General features: G+C 34.3%; 5 protein-coding genes and 3 non-coding genes across 9 annotated transcripts; 3 read left to right on the top strand and 5 right to left on the bottom strand.

The window, feature by feature from the left end:
• Nucleotides 1–56: 56 nt before the first annotated feature.
• On the bottom strand, nt 57–1,954 carry srg-10 (Serpentine receptor class gamma-10; the record flags this gene model as incomplete). Its single annotated transcript, NM_065553.1, has 5 exons — nt 57–254; nt 490–672; nt 731–874; nt 929–1,147; nt 1,724–1,954. 5 exons carry the CDS (start codon nt 1,952–1,954, stop codon nt 57–59), a joined length of 975 nt encoding a protein of 324 aa, NP_497954.1.
• Nucleotides 1,955–5,555: 3,601 nt separating this feature from the next.
• On the bottom strand, nt 5,556–7,471 carry srg-13 (Serpentine receptor class gamma-13; the record flags this gene model as incomplete). The annotated part of the gene is made up of 6 exons (NM_065552.3): nt 5,556–5,610; nt 5,773–5,948; nt 5,998–6,180; nt 6,499–6,642; nt 6,688–6,906; nt 7,238–7,471. 6 exons carry the CDS (start codon nt 7,469–7,471, stop codon nt 5,556–5,558), a joined length of 1,011 nt encoding a protein of 336 aa, NP_497953.1.
• Nucleotides 7,472–8,128: 657 nt separating this feature from the next.
• T23F11.11 (uncharacterized protein) lies at nt 8,129–9,808 on the top strand (the record flags this gene model as incomplete). Its single annotated transcript, NM_001267990.2, has 5 exons — nt 8,129–8,131; nt 8,175–8,287; nt 8,332–8,402; nt 8,630–8,858; nt 9,614–9,808. The coding sequence occupies 5 exons, from the start codon at nt 8,129–8,131 to the stop codon at nt 9,777–9,779; spliced, it is 582 nt and encodes a 193-aa protein (NP_001254919.1). The 3' UTR covers nt 9,780–9,808.
• A 2,675-nt stretch (nt 9,809–12,483) lies between these two features.
• Nucleotides 12,484–12,770, top strand: T23F11.8. The gene has a single exon (NR_052276.1). It is a non-coding gene; the product is annotated as an Unclassified non-coding RNA T23F11.8 (non-coding RNA).
• T23F11.9 lies at nt 12,506–12,867 on the bottom strand. Its single transcript, NR_052275.1, has one exon. It is a non-coding gene; the product is annotated as an Unclassified non-coding RNA T23F11.9 (non-coding RNA).
• A 1,480-nt stretch (nt 12,868–14,347) lies between these two features.
• T23F11.4 (C2H2-type domain-containing protein) lies at nt 14,348–16,546 on the top strand. The gene is made up of 5 exons (NM_065551.5): nt 14,348–14,481; nt 14,884–15,233; nt 15,488–15,729; nt 15,779–15,886; nt 16,039–16,546. Exons 1-5 carry the CDS (start codon nt 14,361–14,363, stop codon nt 16,166–16,168), a joined length of 951 nt encoding a protein of 316 aa, NP_497952.1. The 5' UTR covers nt 14,348–14,360; the 3' UTR covers nt 16,169–16,546.
• Nucleotides 16,547–17,017: 471 nt separating this feature from the next.
• On the bottom strand, nt 17,018–20,926 carry cdka-1 (Cyclin-dependent kinase 5 activator 1). Of its 2 annotated transcripts, none has more exons than NM_001083181.6 (8): nt 20,807–20,926; nt 19,900–20,165; nt 19,356–19,476; nt 19,147–19,308; nt 18,792–18,870; nt 18,511–18,742; nt 18,273–18,397; nt 17,018–17,434 (listed from the first exon to the last, which is right to left on the bottom strand). In NM_001083181.6, the coding sequence occupies exons 2-8, from the start codon at nt 20,144–20,146 to the stop codon at nt 17,300–17,302; spliced, it is 1,101 nt and encodes a 366-aa protein (NP_001076650.1). In that variant the 5' UTR covers nt 20,147–20,165; nt 20,807–20,926; the 3' UTR covers nt 17,018–17,299. The 2 variants fall into 2 exon arrangements, with proteins under 2 accessions (NP_001076650.1, NP_001076649.1); NM_001083180.4 differs by having other exon boundaries at nt 17,026–17,434; nt 18,511–18,712; nt 20,807–20,851.
• Nucleotides 20,927–21,785: 859 nt separating this feature from the next.
• Nucleotides 21,786–21,908, bottom strand: T23F11.12. The gene has a single exon (NR_101813.1). It is a non-coding gene; the product is annotated as an Unclassified non-coding RNA T23F11.12 (non-coding RNA).
• Between the last annotated feature and the right edge of the window lie 208 nt (nt 21,909–22,116).

Here is a 22,116-nt window from a genome sequence, read left to right as displayed (position 1 = left end):
TGGACGATGTGAAGCATTTGAAACAGTTCTGCAAAAATAATTGAAATCTTCAAATGTTACAATTCTGAATTAGGATACATTGATATTTGAGTTTCCTTATCCTTCAAATTGAAGATATCTTTTCGAAGTTGCCGACTCATCACAATTAATGCAATTGGACTGAATACATAAAGAGAATCAAAAACAAATGACACAATTTGTAGAAGGACACTTCGGATCTTTGGAGTGTAGGCCGCGAAAAAGACAAAGTAGATCTGAAATAATGAGCACTTTCAGCATTCAATTTTAAGAAGTTCCGAGTTTTCAAAATTCCAATTTTCTTGCGAATTGCAAAACGTTTTAGTCTGTTCCTATTTTTCTCAGCAGCAAAAAGTTGACATAAATTTTGCAAAACATTAGCAGAAGGTCGTGAGCAAACTAAGGTTGACAGAAACTGCCGAAGTTTATTTGATAATCGTTTTGCAATACGGCCGTTCGCTGAATTCTCACCTGAATAGATGCGAAAGTCACTGTCTGCACTGCCATAATCATCGTAACAATTGTCAATGATCTTTCAGCACTCTTAATTCTTTGTTTCAGCATTGTCAGACCAAGAATTGTTGCGACAAAGAATATGATAACTAGTACAAAGCAAAGTGTGAAGTGGAACAGATGAAGAATTGAAATATTCGCCTGAAATTTCATTTTTGAATTTGAGCATATCAGAAAACCCCTATTTTTCAGAACGAACCCATGGGAAATAATCTTTGTAGTTCACCGAAAATCCAGCTCCGTTTGGGTTGATGTACACACGGGATAACAAAATTTTCCAGATCACACCAAGCGGGAGGATGAATGTAATAATTAAGACAGGCTTCAATATTTGTTTCCATAGCTAAAATGTAATATGTTTCAGCGCAAAATGCTCACATCTTTATGTGTCTGTTACCTTCAAATGCTTCATTAGGAAAATAACACAGGTCATCCGATTGAAGCTCATGAAAATTTGTGAAAATGTCTTGAATCCCAAACTATAATGCAATGCAGCATAGTACATTTTTGTCAGAATACTTGGAGTGAAGAAGTATGGGCTAGCAATTGGACAGAGTGGGGTTATGTAGATGAAGATACGACCAAAGATTACTTCTGCAGTGTTTATGTATATTCCCTGTAATAAAGATAAGTTCATGAGTTTGTGGTATCATGTTTAACTTTTACACTCTTGGGTTTTCGTCTAAAAATTTTTGGAATATATTTACTATTGTGACTGAAAACTCTATATGTCCCCAGAAGCTTAAACCATAGCTTTTTATAGGTTTGGATGTTCAAGATTTTTAGCTTTTATAGTTTGTAGCTCTGGATTCAAACATTAATTACTTAAAAAAAGGATTAAAGGACGATCCGTTCTTCAAGTGCTATGCACTGCGGATCTGGGATTCAGGTACACTGCCTGGTGGTGATCCCACTGGGCTGTAATTTAAGCCACGTCCTAGCCGGGGACTGTGGCCGATAATCCAGTCGTGGATTGCTCCACTTCCCAATAGAGGCTGGGTGAACCTAGGGGGTGAGGCCATGAAAAATTAAAAAAACTACTGTGTAGATAAAATCGAGTAATTTAGATTACACTAAATAATATTTCAAAATTGTTTAGCTTAAATTTTGGAAAACAAGAAATTAGAACTGAATGAGATTGTAGGTCGACACACAAACAATATTTGACGATCTCCATGTTAAATTGACCTACCACGATTGCGTCGGCGCAATACAACATATAAAATGAGTTGTCCCTGTATGAATTCCCGTGGAACACAGTATAAACAATCATGACATTGAGGACAGCTCCAACAATCAGATAACTTGATTGCATTCCATACATTGCCAACGATAATACCACATTTGGATCTTCATTACACTCGAAAGGAAGTGGATCCTCGTATGAGAAGTTGGCAGGAAACACAACCCGCGATGAGTTCATCACTGAAATTAAGAAAAAAGTTAATTTAATTTCGTAAAAGGAAATTTGAACAAAATTTGAACTAAAAAAGTTAATAAAAAATCGCTTGGGATTTTGGATTGTAAATAGAAAATTTTGAGAATGGAATTTTAAAAATTGTTCTGAACAAAGCTTGTGAAGCTCCCTTTTTACGAAAACACAACTCTATAAACCAACTTGGGCAACTGAGCAGAGCACCCCACGATGAAGGTAATGCTTGCCAATGGCCATCCGAATCCTATTTTTATACTCCAACTACACCTATCTGATCCACCCATTCTCAACTGGTTTCTTCAGTCCTATGATACATTTTTAATAATTCCTTCCAGAAAGTCAAAAAGCCAAAAGATTTTCAGTATTCTGACCAGTTTCGAATATAAATTCAACCCTTCCGTCACAAAATCTTATACCGAAAATAGATTTTCTGATTCAATTTTTCCCAGTTTCAATTGTGTGGTCTTCTGGGTCTGTGTCAGAAGAGAGGAGTCAAAGCCAAAACACACGAGATTCTAATGTAACTGGGTTTTTGCCCTGTGACTACATTTTTGTAGTGCCAAGTCTACCAGATATGAATTCATGAGTAACTTTTGTTTAAAGATTTTACCAGAAAATTTTCAAAACTTCCTAATTATTTTCTTACTAGGAAACCGTCAAATAGCTTTGCATCTGAAATTTTTATTTTCTTTGTGGAACTGTTAATGTGGCTAGAAAATTTAATAGAAAATATAGAAGATTCGCGACGAAATTGTCAGATACTAAACTTTTAGACGAAAAGACAGAGCGAAGGCAAGCTTGATTTTGACTATTATCTAAAAATGCTTAACATAATTCGGGAAAAAAACCTGTTTTTCTTCAAGGCAACCTACTTCTGTCTCATGTCTGAAAATTCACTCCTGAAAATGTTTGGAAATTGGTCAAATAAACTTTCAGTCTTTTATGCCAAATTAGAAGAAAATAGGCAGATCAGCATGCAGGCATAAGGTACAAATATGTGCCTGCCTATCATAGAACTCGTAGTCAAATGTAAACATAAACTTACATGAAAACTGCGACATAGAAGAACGAGTATAGGAAAGTCTAAATTCCAATAAAAAGTGTTCTAATTTGACTAATCTCCTTTTATACTCAGTTTTCAAGAACAAATGTTCACAGACAATGTAATCTTTTTTGATTTGATAATGAAGCGAACGTGTGTTCATATTTCTCACTATTAGCTAACAAAGTACATTTTGCAGAATTCTCGAGAGATTTACATGGTTATGTCTTTCGAAACATCCGTTCGAAATTGCACTTTTTGAGTAATATCCCAAGAACTACCATAAACCAATTGATATGACCTTTTAATTTGCACTTTATTAAATATTCGAACTGAAAAGAGAACGCTCATTTTATGAAAATGAATGTCAGCCTCTGAATTTTAAGAAGGGATTAATTTTCAAAACTTTTACTGAAAATTTCAGAATAAAATCATGTAAAATGCGTGCCGAAACGGGTTATCAAAACACAAGTGAAATGAAGAAAAAAGTTAGTTAAGAAGATGATTTTGAAACGTTATCGATGCGATTCAAATTGGCTGAATTCAAATTTCCGCGCGAATTACTTTTGCGTGGTAATTAGTGTTATGTAAACATGACGCTTTTACGAGATTTTTGTGCATTTTTAAAGTTTCTTCCGGATTGATTTGATTGTAGATTGGACTCATTGAAAGTTAAATTGTAAGCTATTGAAAGACACCCATTTTCATCTTTCAATGTTTTCAAAAATTAAGGGAAAAAGTGGGTATTAGTGAAACTGTGAATTTTGTAGATTTTTTCGGAATGGTATAGTCAATATTTTTTTGAGGTGCTGAAATGTCCAGATATCATTTTAAAAAAATTTACAAGATTTTTGAAAATGATTTTATACAGTCAAAAAGTGCTCAGATAAATCGAACCACGCAGGCGCCGCTCCAAACCACACAGGCAACGCGTTGAAACCACGCAGGGACTGGCATTCTTGAGCGTGGTTTGTACGCGTTGCCTGCGTGGTTTGGAGCGGCGCCTGCGTGGTTCGATTTATCTGAGTGATGGTAAATCTGTTTTCATCTATAATAATTCCGGGAATCGACCAAAAAATCAATGTTGTTCTCTGACCTTCATTAGCTGTAAAAAATTAGTAGAATTTTTCTAAATTTTCTAAAATGATTTTTTCAATTAAAAGAAAATCATAAATCCCCCAATGAATGTATACTTTTTCGAGAACTTTTTGTTTCAGAAGAGATGTTGTCAGCTTTGATTCAAGTTTAACAATTGTTAACTGATTTATTCCAGTTCGGACATTCAGTGGGTGCCTTGTTGTTTTTATATGTTTAATTTATTTTACAGTTAACAAATCTGGAGAAAGGGGATTTTCTGAACAAACAAGATCTAGATAAACGTTTAATATCTTTCTCAAATATGAACTGATCTCTCAAAAGATTAAATTGACCAACGGAGAACGAATTTCAAAATATAGATCTTGGACAGAAGTAGATCTCCATGTTAACGTAAATTAAAAAAAAAAACTAAAATTATTCTATGCTCCAAGCTTTGAACAGAAAACGAACTATTTGGAAATAGGTGTTTTGTTAAATGTTCATGAATAGCCTTTTTGATGAATACGATTGGAACGTTTTCAAGTGAGCTTAATTGTTCAACAAGTCATAAATATCAACTTTCAAAAGAAATATGCACGTTATATGCCATAAATACCTACATAGCACAGATTTCTAAGAAATTCCAAGTTAATAACCATCAAATTGTGATTTTCAAATGTTAAAATTTTTGTAACGTTTTTAAGGAGTGAGGGAATAACAAAAAAGAATACATATATCCTTTGTCTTTCGTAATCATGAAACGGCTGACCTCCACTCATCGTTATGGTTGGTTGACGGTTACTCTTCACTTTTTGTTTATATTATGCTCCTTAAAAAAACCAAGGGAATCCTTGCAACAAATGATGCCAATGAAAAGGAATTTTAGAGTTGTGTACATAGAACTTGGACTAAGTAATTTGAAGTTTATATGTAGTTCTGAAGCGTGAGAAGTTTTGCAGTTTATAATTTCACAGTGAATTTTATAACTTCGAGAAATGAGTTTTAAAATATGTCACAATATGATTCAATTTTTTTGTTGTTTTCTCAGCATATTCTGGAAGAGCACAATGGGGTGGATTACGGTACTGATCATCATTTGTCTACTGTATACCTTCTCTCATTATAACTTTTAGCTCTTGTTTGAAAACCTGATAATTTTGTTCATAAATTGCTTTTTACAATATGGGCAACAAACGTTTGTTGTTATGCAATTTATAAGTTTTTACTTTATTCTACAAACGCTGATGTCTGTTTCCACATTTATGGTCTTACAGAAATGTAAAAATTGTCAAAAAAACTATATCATCTTTTTCACATCTTTGTTGAGTAAATGCATAACGGATGAATATCACTAAATGTTATGGTTGGCTGCCAAATCGTCTTCTCTTTATATTTTGCTCTTTTCGAAAAAAAAACCCAGGGGGAACTAAAATAAATAATGTAAATTAAAAATGAAATTGCACATGTAAATCAATGAATCAAAGCTGGAATAATGCGGACTGGGATAGTGGAGTTAGAAGTAGATCTGAAATATTTTTAATAAATATTTCGGAAGAAATGTCGTATATCTTTAATATTGAACTTTTTTTTTGTATTTTCCGCATTTTCAGCTGGCTTTTCAATACTCAACCGGCCATTTGACAACAATTTATGCAAATTAACTTCGTAACCCGTCAGAAAAACATACCTGCCAACTGTCACACTACTCTGCATCCTTTTAAGCAACATTTTTCGAAGCTTAGGATTACATGATATAAATATAATAGTTGTAGAAAAATTCAACAAATCATAGGTAAAATACATAACTCGTAGGAGGAAAGGTCTCCATTCAGATGTTGACGAAGAGAAGAACGCAAAGTAAATCTGAATTTTTTTGTTTTTAATTTAGAGATACTTTCTTGAATTGATATACCTGTATCACAGATAAAAATGAAAATTCAAGTGAGAGAACCATTGTGGCAATAGTCAAAGTTTGTTCAGCAGATTTGATCCGATGTTTTAATATGAGAAGAGCATAGAGAGTTACACCCGATATTACTATAATTAAAATCAGGGAAACTATAAAGTATGTCAGATGTAATTTTGATAAGCTTGCCTAAAATAATGAACATATTTTGCACTGCTTACATTGACTTCGCAATATTTAAAACCGGGCCTTCCTAAGGCCTCGGCCATGCCTCATAAAATATCATATTTCTAATTATTTTAATGATCCGAAAAATTTTAATTTTAAATTTGAACATTCTTCATTACTCAATCTAATTTCACTTTTCCACTTCTTGTCTAATGACGAGACAGGCAAAGATTTTTTTTGTACTTTTATTCTTCTGACTATATGAAAAGGGCACGTTCTCTGTTCCTTTGCATGAGATTTTTCATAATTCACATAGACTCATTGAATCAACCTACTCACCCATGATACTAATTTTATGTAGTTAACACTGAAGCCTCCGAAAGACGGATTTGCATAAACTCGAGATATTAAAACATTCCATATTATTCCAATAGGTAAAACAAAAAGCACAATGATAATCGGTGTAAGAATTCTTTTCCAGATCTAAAACTAAACAACTATTTAATTTAGAATTAAGTTAAGTCATACCGCACTATAACCAACAGGAAACACTACACATGTCATTCTGTTAAAACTCAAAAATACTTGAGAAACGGTTTTAAAACCTTGGGAATAGTGGCTCAGCGTAAAGAAAATTTTAAGAAATATGGACGGGGTGAAAAAATATGGAGCCAAGATTGGGCAAAGCAAAGTGACATAAATGAATAACCGTCCAACGAGGATTTCAGACAAACTCATGTACATTCCCTGGAAATTTTCAGACAGATACATAGAACCGATTAACTTTTCAAGCACTATTCAATGAGATCTAAGAGATCTTGGGGCTACCGTACGGTAACCCTACAGAATTCCTGTCAGGAATGAACATTAACAGCCAACTTTGGGCAATAAAATTAGGAAAAGCTTCACAAAATCCGAATATTTTAACATTTTGAGAAATCAACATAAACTAGCAGTAATAGTTAGAAACAAATTGAATCCTCAAACAAAAATTAAAAATACAAATTTTAAACTAAATTTTTTTATTCAAAATTTCTAACATAGAAATCAAAGCCCAATTCACAAAAAAAAATCGAACCATAATCAAATCAGCTGCATAAATAATGAAAAAAGAGTTTTCCCGAAAATCGTTATTTTTGGAAAACATTGTAACTCGAATTATCAGAAAGTTTAAAATAAAATTGATTGATAACAAGGTCACTTGAATAATATATTTCAAGAGTTCCAAGCCTGAATCATAACTTGTATCACATTCAAATGAAATTGGATCATCATAGGAAATATTGGAAGAAAGCGAGAATTGAGTCGACATAATAAAGTGGGCTGTAATTTTTAGCTCGGTTGTTTTATGTGATACCAAATATCAAAGCGCGTATTTAGTCAGGTAATTATGGACCGGAATTATTCCAAAAATGATTCTATGAATTTCTATATGAAGCCGAAAACAAAATTCTCATGTAAAATGTAATAAGCATTAATTGAAATTTTTATTATGGGGAATTACAACAAGGAAGAAAATTGAGAAGCATGTGGGTTTTTGGTGATTTCCTGGCAACTTGCTTCTGATTGAATATCACTTTTAGACATTCAATTTACCCATTAGATTGATATGTCACGAAAGTGAAAGAGATTGACGGATGTATAAATTGTATATGCAATAACTCCGAAATCTTTGAAAATAAATATTAAATAGTTTATAATCTTTTGAATTCAATTGGCAACATTACATTTGATAGATTTTAAAGAACTTTTATTTGTGTTATGTTCACTGGCGATAAAGGCAAGTAATTGACGACAGTTTAACTTCCCACATGCCTACCCATATCTAAGTTCCTACCTACTTGCCTACTTGTTATTGCCACATCTAAATCACATGATACTGGATTATTTTATAACTATATGTTTCCCAATATTCACTGTTAGGTTAAAAAATAATCGACAATTTTGAACGTTGTCTACTGAAGTCTAAATGGTATCTTAACAACTCTCTATCACTTTTGAGTAAAATTTATCAGCACATTCCAAACATCGTGGCAGACAAAAATTGTTCCTCTGAATACGAGTTTCTTCCGCTGCTTTTTCGAGATGCACCCACCTTATCAATCTGGGGCGAGCACCTGACTTACTTGTATATAAAATGAATAGATAAGTTTAGAACTAGAAAAGTTTCAGTTTTTTGTTGCAAGAAGAAAATGTTTCGGGAACTATTCGCGTGTTGCTGTATTGTTCTATTGTGCTGTATTGTGAGTTCTAATATTTTCGTTTGGAAGTCGAACAAATAAAAAAAATTTTCAACGAAATTTTAAACATCGTGGTAAATCACTGCTTCAAATTTCTGAATAAAATACCATTTTTTTTTCGATAATTCGGCAGTTTGCCAATTGAATTTTCAAAAATATAAAAATTGCTTCTCATTCAGATAAAGATAGATGTAATTACTATCAACGGATAAACTAAAAATATATTTCAGCGATATTTCTAATATTTTCATCGATTCCTGTGTACCTCCTGGTAATCGGAATAGTAAAAGTTAACCAATGTCCAGTAGATCAACGGATTCCAGTCTGGCTGATTGTCAATTCTGCTTTAATTTTCCTTCAGGGAAGTTTCGAGTGTATTATGGAACAAGTTCAAGGAAAATCAAAATCCATGGCTTTATTCATTCTACTCAACATTTGCAGATTAGGAATATTCGTCAGGTTTGTGATTTTTTCTTCGGGTCAAACATTTTAGATAGTGAGAACTTGTTTTTTGGAATTTGAAACATTAAATATTAGGGGGGACGCAACGCCTGTTGAAATCGAGGTGAAAGCGCGTCCCACGACAAATGAAAACGCTCCGCCCCCAATAGTTGGGTCTCGACGAGCACTTTGCACTTTGGACGCACCATTATAGTCCAAAATGGGGCTGTGCAATCGGACGAATTCGGACGAATTCGGACGTCCGGCGTCCGGTTTTTCGGACGTCCGAAAAAACCGGACGTCCGGTTGCACAGCCCTAGGTCTCGTTAAGTATTGACGGCAATACCGTAAGTTCAAATGCTTTCGATTAGTTTTGCAGTTTTCACCCGTATTCATAAAAAATTGATGATCCAATGAAGAAATCCTTATTACACTTTTCACACTCACATGCATTTTCAACATTATTTCGACACAAATAACATTGAAAATTACGGAAAACCTAACAAAAAGGAAACAGGTGAAACCGGCAAAAATTATCAAAAAAAAATTGAATGTACGGTTTCGCCACCAACCCCTAACGAGACCCAACTTTTGGGGGCGGAATGTCTTCATTGGGCCGTGGAGCGTGTTTGCACATTAATTTTGAAAAGCGCGTCTCCATAATAACTGCTTTTGATCAGTTGTATTACTTTTAGAAAATAAAAGAAAAAGTTTAAAAGTACAATTTTGAAATAAGCTTTCCCAAGTCTGTCAATAGTTTTAATAAATTTCAGCACAATCGTCGGTTCAGTTTTTGTATTCGCAGCATATTCTGGAAAAGCACAATGTGATGGATTACTGTACTGGTCATCCTTTGTCTACTGTATACTTTCTCTCATTGCATGCTTATTCTCTGGTTGCAGTTTTGAATTTATGCGTTATAAAGGAGTTAACGTCTGAGCTGGGGCATAATAAATCAATTGTTCAAATACCATTCTACGTTTTGAAAAACTGATTTTCATGAATCCAACTTAATTCTAACTTTTCAAGTCATATTTTTAACCAATCATGATGTCGATAAATTTTCTCGACAAACAGGTTACAAAACATTTTTTATTAAAAAATCCAAATTTTTAACACACTGACTGTCACCCGACAATGTGAGCAATTTCTTCTCAGATCCTCAGCGAAAACTTTAAGAAAGAAAATGGAATTGGCTATATGGAACACATTATTATTTCGGTCCTCTTTCTAATCCCAACAAAAACAGAGAGACTTCTGGAAATCTATTTAGTTTTTAAAAATTCTAGGAGCTTCAACTATATTCTGATAACGATTTTCATTCAACGAAGATGAATTATTACTTTGGTAGAGGAAACACTATAATTATAAAGTAGAGATTATCCAGCGGCACACTTTTGGTTTTGAAACGAGCTTAAGCAAGGGGCAGCCAGCACACTCTCGCATGGCCGATGGGAATATGATGTAGACATAACATAGCAGGTGTAAAAGACTTGGTAACAAGATTGTCGATATGGAAACCCCGCTGTTCTCAAGCTTCTTTCTGCCAAGTCCTTTTTGCTTTTCTGACATTTTATCTCGAAAGTTTTTTGGCAAACGTACACATATTTTATTTTCGTGTTCTAGTAGAACGGAAAGGCAAAAATAGTATTTCAAAAATAATGTGTTACCATTAACTGGTCTCGACACGCTTGAAAATGTACGGGGTCTGCAAAAAATAGAGATGCTCCTATAAGAATTGCGTTAAATCCATTGTTCATCTTTTCTTCGATTTTCCGGACGCCTTTTCCGCTTTTCTAAACTTAGTTATTATTTCCCCGACGGTGATTTTGCACCAAAAGTACGGTATCCCTCTCGACATGACAATTTTCGTGAAATTCATAAGGATGTGCTCCTTTAAAGAGTACTGTAGTTTCGAATTTTCGTTGCTGCGAAATTTGCATTGATTTTCCATAGTTTTTCGTTAAAAATATATGTTTTTCTTGAAAATCTAAAATCACACAATTAAAATGCTTGAATTTTAACAAATCGTGTAAATAACTATGGAAATCCGATTTTAAAAATCTGCAGAAAATAAAGTTTGAAATTCCAGTACTCTTTAAAGGACCTTTTTTCCTTTGACAAACATTTGTTGTGTCGAGACCGGGCACCGTACTTTTGGAGCGAAATTTAAAAATTTCGCATCTAGGTAATATGTTCTTTTTATTTTCACTTTAATGCTTCCTAATAATGAAAGTAATGTACAATTCAAAGACGCATACTGATTTTCCAAGCTTTCGTCGGAAAGCTGTAAAGACCCAGTACCGTGTTTCACACAAACATCTAAGCTAATACAAATCCCATTTCTGAGGAATAACTGTCTAGAGGAGTCAATTTGAACCTTGGAACTTAGATTTTTGAAATTTACCAACTATGAACTCTAAATGAACTTTCTCAATAGTGAGGTCCTTTGGCAACATTTGCTCTTTCTTATCACATGGAATACTATCAATTGTCTCCATGTTTCTCTCTACAACCTTCACGTCTCAATAAGTGAGAGGGGGCAATACCAAACGTATTGTATTGATAAATTGTGTCGTCGGTTGTCCTCGTCTCTCCTGGTGGGGTTTCTTCTATCAGTACACACATACACATACATAATGCCACCCGACTGACTACAAACACAACTCCTTTACATCCCATATACGCGTCATATATACACACATTCTCCATTCCCAGTATGTTACTACACCTCTTTTATGTTACGTTTTTCAAGGGGAAAATTTTAATGTGTGCAGGGTTTATGGGTCGGTTCTGAATTCTGGTACTGACCGTTACGATGCAGGATATCCGAGAGTTGTTGGTGTGTTTCAATGCTTGTGTGACCTCAGGAAACCCTGGCAAAACCTGGTGAAAAATTGAAATATGAGACCGTGAGGTAATACTGTGAGTTGAGATCTGCCTGTAAAAATTTTCAGAAATTTTTGTTGAATGGTTTTAGCTTTTTGTTATAATACTTTTTGGTATTTTATTCCCAACCCTGATCTAGACGGCACAAAATCCAAAGGTCAACGTGGAATATTCTTAACACTTCTGGATACGGTAGACTCTCGTTTGCAAAAGCTCTTGTACAAACTCAATAAGAGCATTCAATTACAGTATATTCCTTTCTAGCCTTGGCCCGTTGTTGCTCTACTTTGACAACGTCCAACTCTGACATCTTTAGCTTTATCAAAAAATGCTCAACTTAGATAATGTAGGTTGTATCTTTTTCTATATTTCTGAAATTTAACGGCTTCCGAAAAGAAAAAGAATAATTGAGATACCAGCCGCCAAAGTAGAGTGATGGGAGGGAATAGGGAAGATCGTGGGAAATCGGACCTTCATTGTTAAAGTCAATGTGAGCTCTCAAGTGAACGTTTACCCCCGTTAATAAGTACTTGGTACACATAGCCGCCTCCCGATAGCTCCCTTGACTAAGACCATAATACCAAGTTTAGTGGTCAATCCATATTGTAATAGAGTTCTTTAGAGTCCATATTTGTCCCTTGTTATTCCATATATAAAATGGGAAATAGACACTCTCTCACTTCATTCACAAGTCATCATCATCCTCACCCACCACTTTCTCTTCATCCCCTCCACGTATTCGTTTTCCTATCGGTGGTCGCCGTCGTCGTTCTCTATCCGTCCGTTACCATGGTCTATGAAAGAAAAGAGAGAGGTGGAGATGGAGAGAATGTTCTCATCATCATCTTTCCCTCTCTCGGTGGCCCAATAACTACCCCACCCCAACACAGACACCCCAACACACACCACTTCTCTTTTCTCGTCCTCCACTTTTGCAAAACAAGTGACTAGTGGAGGGAGAGATGAGTGGAGTTAGGGGAAGAAGGGGTGAATATGGGCAAAAAACCGCGAGAGAGATATGGTGAACGAGAGAGAGAGAGAGATAGATGGAGAAATTTGAGAGAGAGAGGGAGAGACTGGCTGTGTGGGCTATCCCTCAAACGCGTTCGCGTCGGGTTACCAGGCACTGCCGAGGCCGCGACGTACCTCGATCGGCCCCTTCGGCCGTTCTGCGTCTCTTGGTCTACAGTACTATTAAGCACTATCTGTGAGTAGTGCCCCATCGCATGCATATAGTGGAAATGGCCCCCACACCCTCCGGTCGACCGACATTTGACCATGAGAAGAAGAAGAAGATGTAGAAGGAGAAAAACGAAGACCTTCTTCCCATATATACCCTTTTCATTCCATCAACACCAAACTTCAGCATTTTTATTAGTTATCAAGTTCCCATTCCAGGAAACTATGGTTTACCATGTGTTGCAATTATAATGTTTTCAGATATGGTAGAGTATGTTAAAGCTTCTGGCCCAAGCACCATTTCTTCTCAAAAAGGTTACATTTTGGGCATAAACCTTGCCGATTCTTTGTCTTCTCCCAATACCCAAAATTTTTCTAGGTCTAAAAAAACTGTGGTATCCGCCTGAAAAACCTGTCGTTTTTATGGAATACATTTTCTAGTTATAATAGGTTTTTGGTCATAAATCAAATTTTAAAGTGAGTTTACTATTTAACGCGTTTATGATCTACCTTTTTTTTCACAAACTGTTTGTATAATTTTTTGAATGCCTATGGTCTTTGGGTTCCCTGTATATTTAAATACCATATTTCTAATTAGTCTTGAAGTCTTACTTGCTGGAATTCTTTTTGTATGCAGGGGGTATACGGTAGTTACCATTTACTTATTACAATTACCTGGGGGCAGTGCAACAAAACCACCCATAGGTCACAATACCATTGCCAACGTGGAACTATTCTGTACACCCCCATTCGTATCGATTTTTTGAGAACTGTTGGAGTGTTTTCTTCCTTTTTTGTCGAGCATTTTGTTGATGTATCTTAATTCTGAAATTTGTTTGTTTGTTAGTTTCTTTTTACTTTACTTTTTTCATACAACCTTTTTTCTGATATGCTTTCATTAAACACTTCCGTTGATTAGTTTGTGATATACTCAATCAAAAACCCATAAGATTTGAATTAAAAAAAGGAGCTGTGAGAATAATCCCTCATTTTTCGGTTTCTATTCTCACTGAAGTTGGCACTCTAAAAGTTTCTGGAATATAACAAATGATGCCAAAATTATATTTGAATGAACAAAATATATCTCATTTTCTCAAAGCCCCATAACCAATCGTGGTTCAAACTTTTGAATACTATGCTCTTCTCATTAAATATATCCCACTTCTTTTTCTTTTTCCTCAATTCATCCCTTCTTGGACTCTTCAGAATTGGGTCGTGCAGGCGTGACCAGATATGTATTTGAAATGTACATTTCTATGAATTTTCTCTCATCTTTTTTCACTCATACCCTCGGCTCATCAAAATTTCCCCCGATTCATCCCCGTCTTCATCATAATTTTTGTTTGCCACCGCCGCGGTGGTTTCATTATTTTCCTTCTCTCGCACTAATTTCAATTCAAGAAGAAGCTTCCGTTTTTCTCAAAACTTAAATTTTTCTATTTCAGACTTAAAATGTACGTAGTTATCAATATTGATCCGGGTAGTACGCTAAACGAGCTAATGGCATTCATGACTCAAAAAACAATAACTTTTTCTGTAACGGATCAGTTGTCAAGGCTCTGTGATCGAACTGGTTAGTTATTTTTTTCATTTGAAAACTTTTTCTCTGAAACATTTATGGTAATATTCAAAAAAAAACGAGCTATTCGTGAAGCTGGTAGTCCCAAAAATAATTAGACTCAGTTAGTAGTTGTTTTTTTGTTTTCAAAAAAGTTCCAGTCAACAATTAGCTGACCTAGTAAAACGTTTTTTATTAGGTTCTTCTCTTCCGTTTCGATTGTGGCTGAAAAAATATGACTCACGAAATTCAATCCATTTTAAAAAATATCTATATCCTCGCTATTGATTATTATTTTCCAACAGTCTAAAAAATGACAATCAGTTTTCAAAGATTCACTTATCCAGAATCCAGAGGGTTACTGTAAGGGTTAAGTAAAAATTTCAACTCGTTTTCAAGATGATTCCTTTTTTTCAGCAAACGGTGATCGACGAGAAGTTTGTACTCAAACAGATGATAATTGCTTTGATCCACCACCGAACAAAAAATCAAAAGGATATAATGGAGAAGACTACGGATCCCCATGCTCTTCGGCAACACCTTCTGAACCTGTTGATCTAGGAATCCTTACAAAGACCAATGGAAATAGCAATGGAAATCACAATTGGGATACTGAATCGAAAGTTTTGAGGGGACTTATCAGAAGCGAAAATGGGAGATCAAAAAGTTCGATTAAGGAAGAGCCCGAAGAAGCTTCTGTCGAGGATGATATCAGTACGGAGTACATGCAAAATCAATTGATGCAGGCGTTGTTCCCAAAGAATCAGGTAAGCAACGGATTTTTTATAGTTTTAAAAAAGAAATAGTCTCTCATTTTTTGTTATTTTCTCACTTTTTCCGCCCCCGAAACGCCTCACAAGTTGCCAAGTTTTTCAAAACTGTGTAGATTTTGTGAAATTTATATTATTCAAATATAAATAATTGAAACATAATTAAAATGTGAAAATCTTCCAAAATTATGATAATTGTAAACTGAGTTTTCATCAAACTAAGTTTTTCATTTTATTCATTTATTTTCCAGAATGGCAGTGGCTTGGCCAATTTCGCGTCGTTAGAAGACAACGAGAGCATCGAAGGTGAATCTGGTGGTTTGTCGGATCTTGGTGGGTTCAATATGGATTCCTCCTCACCAGCTTCAGCTATTCGTTATAAGCCTGCGTATGCGTCAACGAAGCGAGGTGTCTGCCGTGTGTGTAATCGAGAAGTTTCTCTGATTACAACTCATCGACGACGACACGCAATCACTCATTTGGGATTCAAAACGTAGGAATTGGAAAATTACAGTAATATCTAAGAAATTTGAAACTTTCAGATTGAAATGCGCGCTGTGCTACAAGTTCTTCAGTCGACAGGATTTAGCAACGGGACATTTTAAGAAGGATCATCCAACATCAGAGTTTATGCCATTTGTTGATACAATGTGAGTTTTGATAAATATTTTGATAAAGATTATAGGTGGGAGGAAGTATTCAAAAATCTATTCTAATATAGAATTAATTTAAAAACCTCCCACGAGTGAAGTCAAAGTGTTCTGAAATTTTTTGTAAAAACATAAAAATTCAATATTTCTAGGTCGCCAGAAGATGAACGTCAGCTTGTTGTTATGATGGAACTGTGTTTCCCGGAAGAAACCGGACCTCGAAAACGTAAAGATACGGATCCAAAAAAGCAAAAAGTTGGAGAAGTTGAAGACTCATTTTAATAACATTTACTCTGATTTTCCATTAGATATTCTGATTAGCTTTTAGAGTACAATTCAGGTTTCACTGAAAATGTAATTATTTCTATAATACTCTCATTCATTCCATCTTTAAAAAAAACCAATTGTGATATTCAGTATAGAAACCATCGAATCATATCGTTTGAACCATTTTTCTTCCGTCTGTGTTGTTAATTAACTTATTAAAGTTTTATTAGAATGATACATAGTTTTAAAAATCATATTTCCCATTGTGATTGTTCTCTGATGAAAGACATATTGTCATAATAATTACTTTTTTATTTCTTTCCACTTTGTTTGGGTTTTTTTTGGTGTTTTTCTTTTGATTAAAAATAAAATATTTGGAAGTTGAATCAATTTTTTAACATATTTTTTTTCAATTCTTAATCGAAATTTCAACAAAATAACCAAAAGTGAGAACAACGCAATATTGAGGAAAAAACTAAAACAGCCGGTGGACAGGCACACACTTCCATAAACGTGCCTGCCTACCATAAACAAAATTTCAGTTATTTGTAATTTCTAGAAATATTCCCCGACAAGCCATGTCCTAGAAATACCCATACATTTCCAAACATTTTATGCTGGGGTTCGGTTTAAGTTCCGAAAGCTTAGCCCGCTTTTGATCCAACTTAATATTTTTAGGCAATTTTAGGAAAACAGTTGGCACCGAATGCCAGTGAATCAAAGTTTTTCGTGCGATATCCAAATAAGTGACAGTCCATAAATAAAACATTTTCAGTTTTGAAAAATAACTTTAAAGATATTTAAAGTTTGTGGCTATTTGCATGTTGCCATTGGTTTTCTTCCTTTTTGACAAATGGCGTGTCATTAAATTAAAAATGCAATTGATTTATCAACCGGGGCGGTAAGGTTCATATCAGGCAAAAAAAAGAAACTGGGGGCGTCTAGAAGAATCAAATAGCACCATGTAGCTGCAAATGAGGGAAAAGGAGGGAAAAAACATTCGGAATGACAAGGAACAATGAAGAGGTGTGAGCACGTATGAGAACATTTGGTTCAAAGAGATTCATAAAAGCAAAGTGAGAAGGAAGCAATGAAAAATGAGAGCAAGAGATTCTAAAGATCAGAGAAAAGAGTCGAATCGAAAGATCATTCGGAACTTGAACAATGCTTGAGATCAGTGAATACTTCCGAGAAAAATGTTGATGAGGAATTGAGAAGAAGCATTTGACGGCTGTGTGATGTTACCATCGCTACGCAACGATTCCAAAATGTGTTGCGATCCTGTAAACAAAGAATTGTTAATTTTATGTTGAGTTCAAAATATCACAAAACGAAAGAAAAGGTATCCAAAAGTTTTTTTCAAACTACGAAAATTCCCCCCAAAAACTTTTACATTTTTCAAAAATAACAGAAAATTTAGAGCCGTTTTTTTTGAGATGTAAAACAAACCTGCAAATTGGGATTTCCAATTTAGTAATTTATAAATAATAGTGTCTAAAAAATCTCAAATTTTTACGGGCACATTTATAGCTTGGTAGTAATTGTTCAGAAAAACACATTTGGAAAGTTTTCAAAAAGTCTATCGTAAAATTTTTCTGTCAGTTTTTTCCGAAAAAAATGTTTAACTTTATATTTTTTTTTAATTTGATAACTAGTCTAAAATATTCCATACACTCAAAAATGAATATATATATTTTTAAAATAAACAATTTTTGGAAATTTTTTATTTACGTCAAGCTCTCAATCAGTTTTCTTCTACATATCATAATTTTGGAACCTGACCAAAAAAAATTTCTGCGAGTATGATATTCTCATTAATTGTTTGGATTTAAATGAAACGGAGAACCTCGCAGTAGTTCTCAAAATTTCTCAAAAAGTCTACATTTTATAATATATTTTTGGATACTTTGGTAATTTTTCAAAAACTTTGACTGAACATTTTTGAAGTTGCTAATAATTGCTAATATTTGAGCATTTTTTACAGTAAAAAAACGCATACATTAAAATTTTTGAAATTAACCTTTCGGTATTTTTTTAACTTCATAAAAAAAGTGCCAAAAAATTTTAACTCTATTAAATATATATAAAACTCGGAAAACCACTCGAAGAAAAAACTTACATTTCCAATTAAAAACGGCTTCAACGGATAGGAAATCTCATTACCCATATACGAGTAGGAAACGTACAAGCAGCTTAAAATCCACGCGTGTAACTCTTCCAAAGTATGAATTAAATGACGTTCGTCTGAAATTTTCAATTTTTTAAATGTATTTTTTGATCTACGAATTATGTTTTCAAAACGCATGCCATGAAGCTTTCAGTACCGTAATTTTTTTTAATAAGATAAATTAGCTTACCTGGTAACACGTCACGGACCAGCAAAAATATAAACACCAGATTAGCAGGATTGATAAATGCAATATCCTGCCATCCTTGAAGTAAAAGTGATCGATCCACCGACCGAAGCCACGTCACCAAGTGGGCGGGATCAAAATCAGAAACATCGCAATTGTTGGAGATGAAAATGCCAAGACCACGAAGAAGTTCAGAAGTTGAAGCCTGGATTATAGTCTTCTTTGTGCCTCTTTTCTAGAATGTTCTTGTTATAAAGAACTAGAGATAATCTTAGAAAACTTACCTCTGATGGAACATTTTCCTGTTCGGCAATTGGAGAAATATCACAATTTGCATTGTCGTCCCGAAGTACTGATCGGGGTCTGAAACAAAAAAAAACTATGAAAATTTTATTTAAGAAAGTAGAGGGATTTTTGGTGATGAATTTAAAGAAACCTTAACTAACAAATTAAAGTCATTTTTAACAAAATAAAATATAATTTTAGTTTAAAATCATCCTCCAATCAAATTAGATCAGCTAAATAATACTGGGGCCAAAGTTTCAAAGGCCACTTGTGTAGGTACGAGGAAAACCTGTGTCGCCTTGAAGTCAGCCGACCGATCATAATTTTGAAAAACTCCAAAAAAGTTTAAATTACCGTGGCACATGTTTCGGCGAACCTATGACGCTGAGATCGTTGGATGCCAGATTATTATTCACCAGATCTTGTCGTGTATTAATTTGAAGACCTCGTCGAAATTCTTCTCGAAGACTGTAATAGTTGGGTATAATTGTAGTTGTATCCGATGGTCGGGGCACTCTGGAAATTGGAACATTTCTATTTTAAATTTGAAAATTTTAATTCACGATTTATAATTCTGATTTCGATCAAGTGATATCGATATTTTCCCATACTGACTTGAAGTTGACGTACTGACATTACGAGTGAAGGATACAAGACTATCACTTGATTTTGATGACGTGGCTTCTGGAAAATTTAATGGTTTTTTGAAAACTTTATGGCAATGGATGTGAAGTGAAATTCACCCAAAAATTACTTGTTTGATCTTCCTGGCAACAATGTATTAAAAAGATAATAAAATATAATTGAGCATAATGCTTTTTTGAAAAGTTTGCAACAATTTAATATTTATTTCTAGCCGTTTTTATCGTAGTCAGCTTCACATATAGACAATCAAGACAAGACGAAATGCCGAATTTTTTAGGTTTAGTGTTCAGCATGTTTAATTAAAAGGATAGTAACAGTTTTTTTGCTGATCGGGAATCGGTTTATTTCAAAGAATTATCATTGTTTTTCTCTGTTTTTTAAAAAGATTTCTACTTGTATTAACGGAACAAAACGCTTTAAGTGATTTCCCCTCTAAAAAATATTTTTCCAAACTTTTCTAACCTGACGATGACCCGGATTTAGGAAGTGATCTTCTGCTCATAACCGGTTGAATATTCCTTTTACTCCAATTCCATCCCTGCATCAAAACGCTCTCTTTAGCATTTGATGAGCTTCTCGAGGACGTATTTGAATCTCTTTGTGGTGCAAAAGTGGGTCCTCCATCTCCGGGTGAAAAGAGATGATTGCACACCGACGTCGTCTGTGTGCGATGATGATGTGGCAATGGTGACGTCAAATTTGCGCCCATTTTTTGTGTGAATTGTATTCTGGAAAGTTCAATAGTTAAATGTTTATGAGCTCGAATTTTTTATAAACACCAGGTAGACTAAATGGAATTGTTAGTGAAACTTGATACAACTAGAAAAAAAAAACAAGAAACAAAACCTTTAGGATTGTTATGATATCTTACTAAACTATTGCTAAATTTGATATTAGAAACAAAACTTCAAAAAATAACTCTCGAGAGCCTCAAGAAATTTCAAATGGTGTTAAAAACTTTAAAAATGTTTTCAAAACTACACAGGCTGAACACTTCGACTATAAACCTTATTTGAACTAGCTTCTTCTAAGTTTGAAGATGATGTCAGTCACCTACGCATTTAAATTTGTGCGTTAGATGTTCTTTTCAAGAGGGGAACTATCGCAATAAAGATTATAGTAAAATGCCCTTAAAATGAAAGCTGAAAATTGAAATTTTCAATAAAAATGTAGGCAAGTTTAATTTAAACAAAAATCATTGTGCTCAAACACGGGCCTATTACATCGGATTCTACGCGGAATTTTTTTCTGGTGATTTTTTCGCAACTTAGTAGTATAAAGTAAAACGCCTCTGGGTAATCTACTTTACTTCTAGAGAACACTGCCTCTGGCGTTTCAATTTTTTGCATGATAATTAATAAAAACTCACTTCACTCAAACATGGAATGTGTCGGTATTTTGAGGTGTTCGAAATCTGAAAATAAGAGAGGTATATAAAAATATCTATGGAAATATTGGAAGTAGCTACTGCAGCTGTCTTCAGTCAAGCATAATAGCTATTATGAATAGCTCCATCATCTCTCCCGTGTGCCGAATCAAATAATGACGAATAAAAAAAAATAGAAAGAGATAGGAGGCAATGAAAGAATGGAGGAAAAAAAGTTAATTGGTTTTGAAGCTTGCTCACTTTTTGGCTAGAACACAGTGCGGTCCCACCAATGACGTCATAGATGTTTCGCAATGTTTTTGGTTCTCCCAGTCTTCTATGTTCCCTTTTTGTGACAGCACATTTAGTGCCTTATTTTGGATTCAATTTTCAATTAAATGGATTCACATGGGAGGACAAATTGTGAAAGAATACGAGAAGTATTTCACATGATTACATGTATATACCGTATTTTCCCTACTGAACTAGCACCTTTTTAGAAATCTATTTTGATGGCTTATACGTATCTATATTGTCTGTGGTGATATCAAAACATGTTTTAATATTTTGTAAAAATTTTTGTCAATTATAAGTTTTTGACAAACTGTCAACGTGGAGCTAGAAGGGTGCAAGTTTGATAGAGAAAATGCTGTAAGAAAATGCGGTAACTTTACTGGTTAAGGGATGCACTTGAAGATTGAATATGACAAAGCCTGCCTGAAGGCGCAAAAATTCTTTGTGCGTACCTACTAGATCCTCCAAAACTTTTTGGCATCCAGCTGGAAATTGTTCAGTTTTCACACATCATAATTCTTGGTGTAGTCCGAAAACTTTTTCAATACAAAAACTCCACTGACAATACCTTCAATTGAACTTTCGAAAAAAACATTGAATTTTCAAAAAACATTGAGCAAACCATAATTTTTATTTTCATAGTCCCAGAAAATAGGCTATGAAAAATGTGACGGACCATTTTACATATTCTTGTTTTTTAGAGTCATGTCAGTCACAAACGTCATTTAGACACCACGAGGTTTTCTCGATGGGTTGATTTATTATAAGTTGAGAATTGGAAGATGACTTTTGCAAGCTCTAAAAATGGCGTGGACCCAAAAAATGTATTTCAGACCAAGTTTACCTAGTTTGGCGAAAAGTTGCGAAAAATAGTTTTTACAAGCCTTAAGTTGAAAATTAGGCAGATGATTGATTTTGTACCTTTAATTTTTAAGCTTGAGTGCATGTTTAGGTTTTAGTTGAATTCAATTTCACACTACTCATCAAAAAAGCGTTAGAAAATCCAATTTTGGTAACGA

The sequence above is a fragment of the Caenorhabditis elegans genome, chromosome III (genome assembly GCF_000002985.6).
Source record: "Caenorhabditis elegans chromosome III".
NCBI lineage: Eukaryota > Metazoa > Nematoda > Chromadorea > Rhabditida > Rhabditidae > Caenorhabditis > Caenorhabditis elegans.
Note: the sequence above shows the minus strand (reverse complement) of the source record. Positions and strands in the feature narration are given on the sequence as shown.

Bases quoted from the DNA above. Each gene is read 5' to 3' on its own strand.
- T23F11.4 (NM_065551.5), top strand. From the start codon at position 14,361: ATGTACGTAGTTATCAATATTGATCCGGGTAGTACGCTAAACGAGCTA. The intron at 15,234-15,487 runs GTAAGCAACGGA...TTTATTTTCCAG, and splicing joins CGTTGTTCCCAAAGAATCAG to AATGGCAGTGGCTTGGCCAA. The intron at 15,730-15,778 runs GTAGGAATTGGA...TGAAACTTTCAG, and splicing joins ACTCATTTGGGATTCAAAAC to ATTGAAATGCGCGCTGTGCT.
- cdka-1 (NM_001083181.6), bottom strand. From the start codon at position 20,146: ATGGGCGCAAATTTGACGTCACCATTGCCACATCATCATCGCACACAG. The intron at 18,743-18,791 runs GTAAGTTTTCTA...AGAACATTCTAG, and splicing joins AGGAAAATGTTCCATCAGAG to AAAAGAGGCACAAAGAAGAC. The intron at 17,435-18,272 runs GTAAGTTTTTTC...CTTTGTTTACAG, and splicing joins AGCCGTTTTTAATTGGAAAT to GATCGCAACACATTTTGGAA.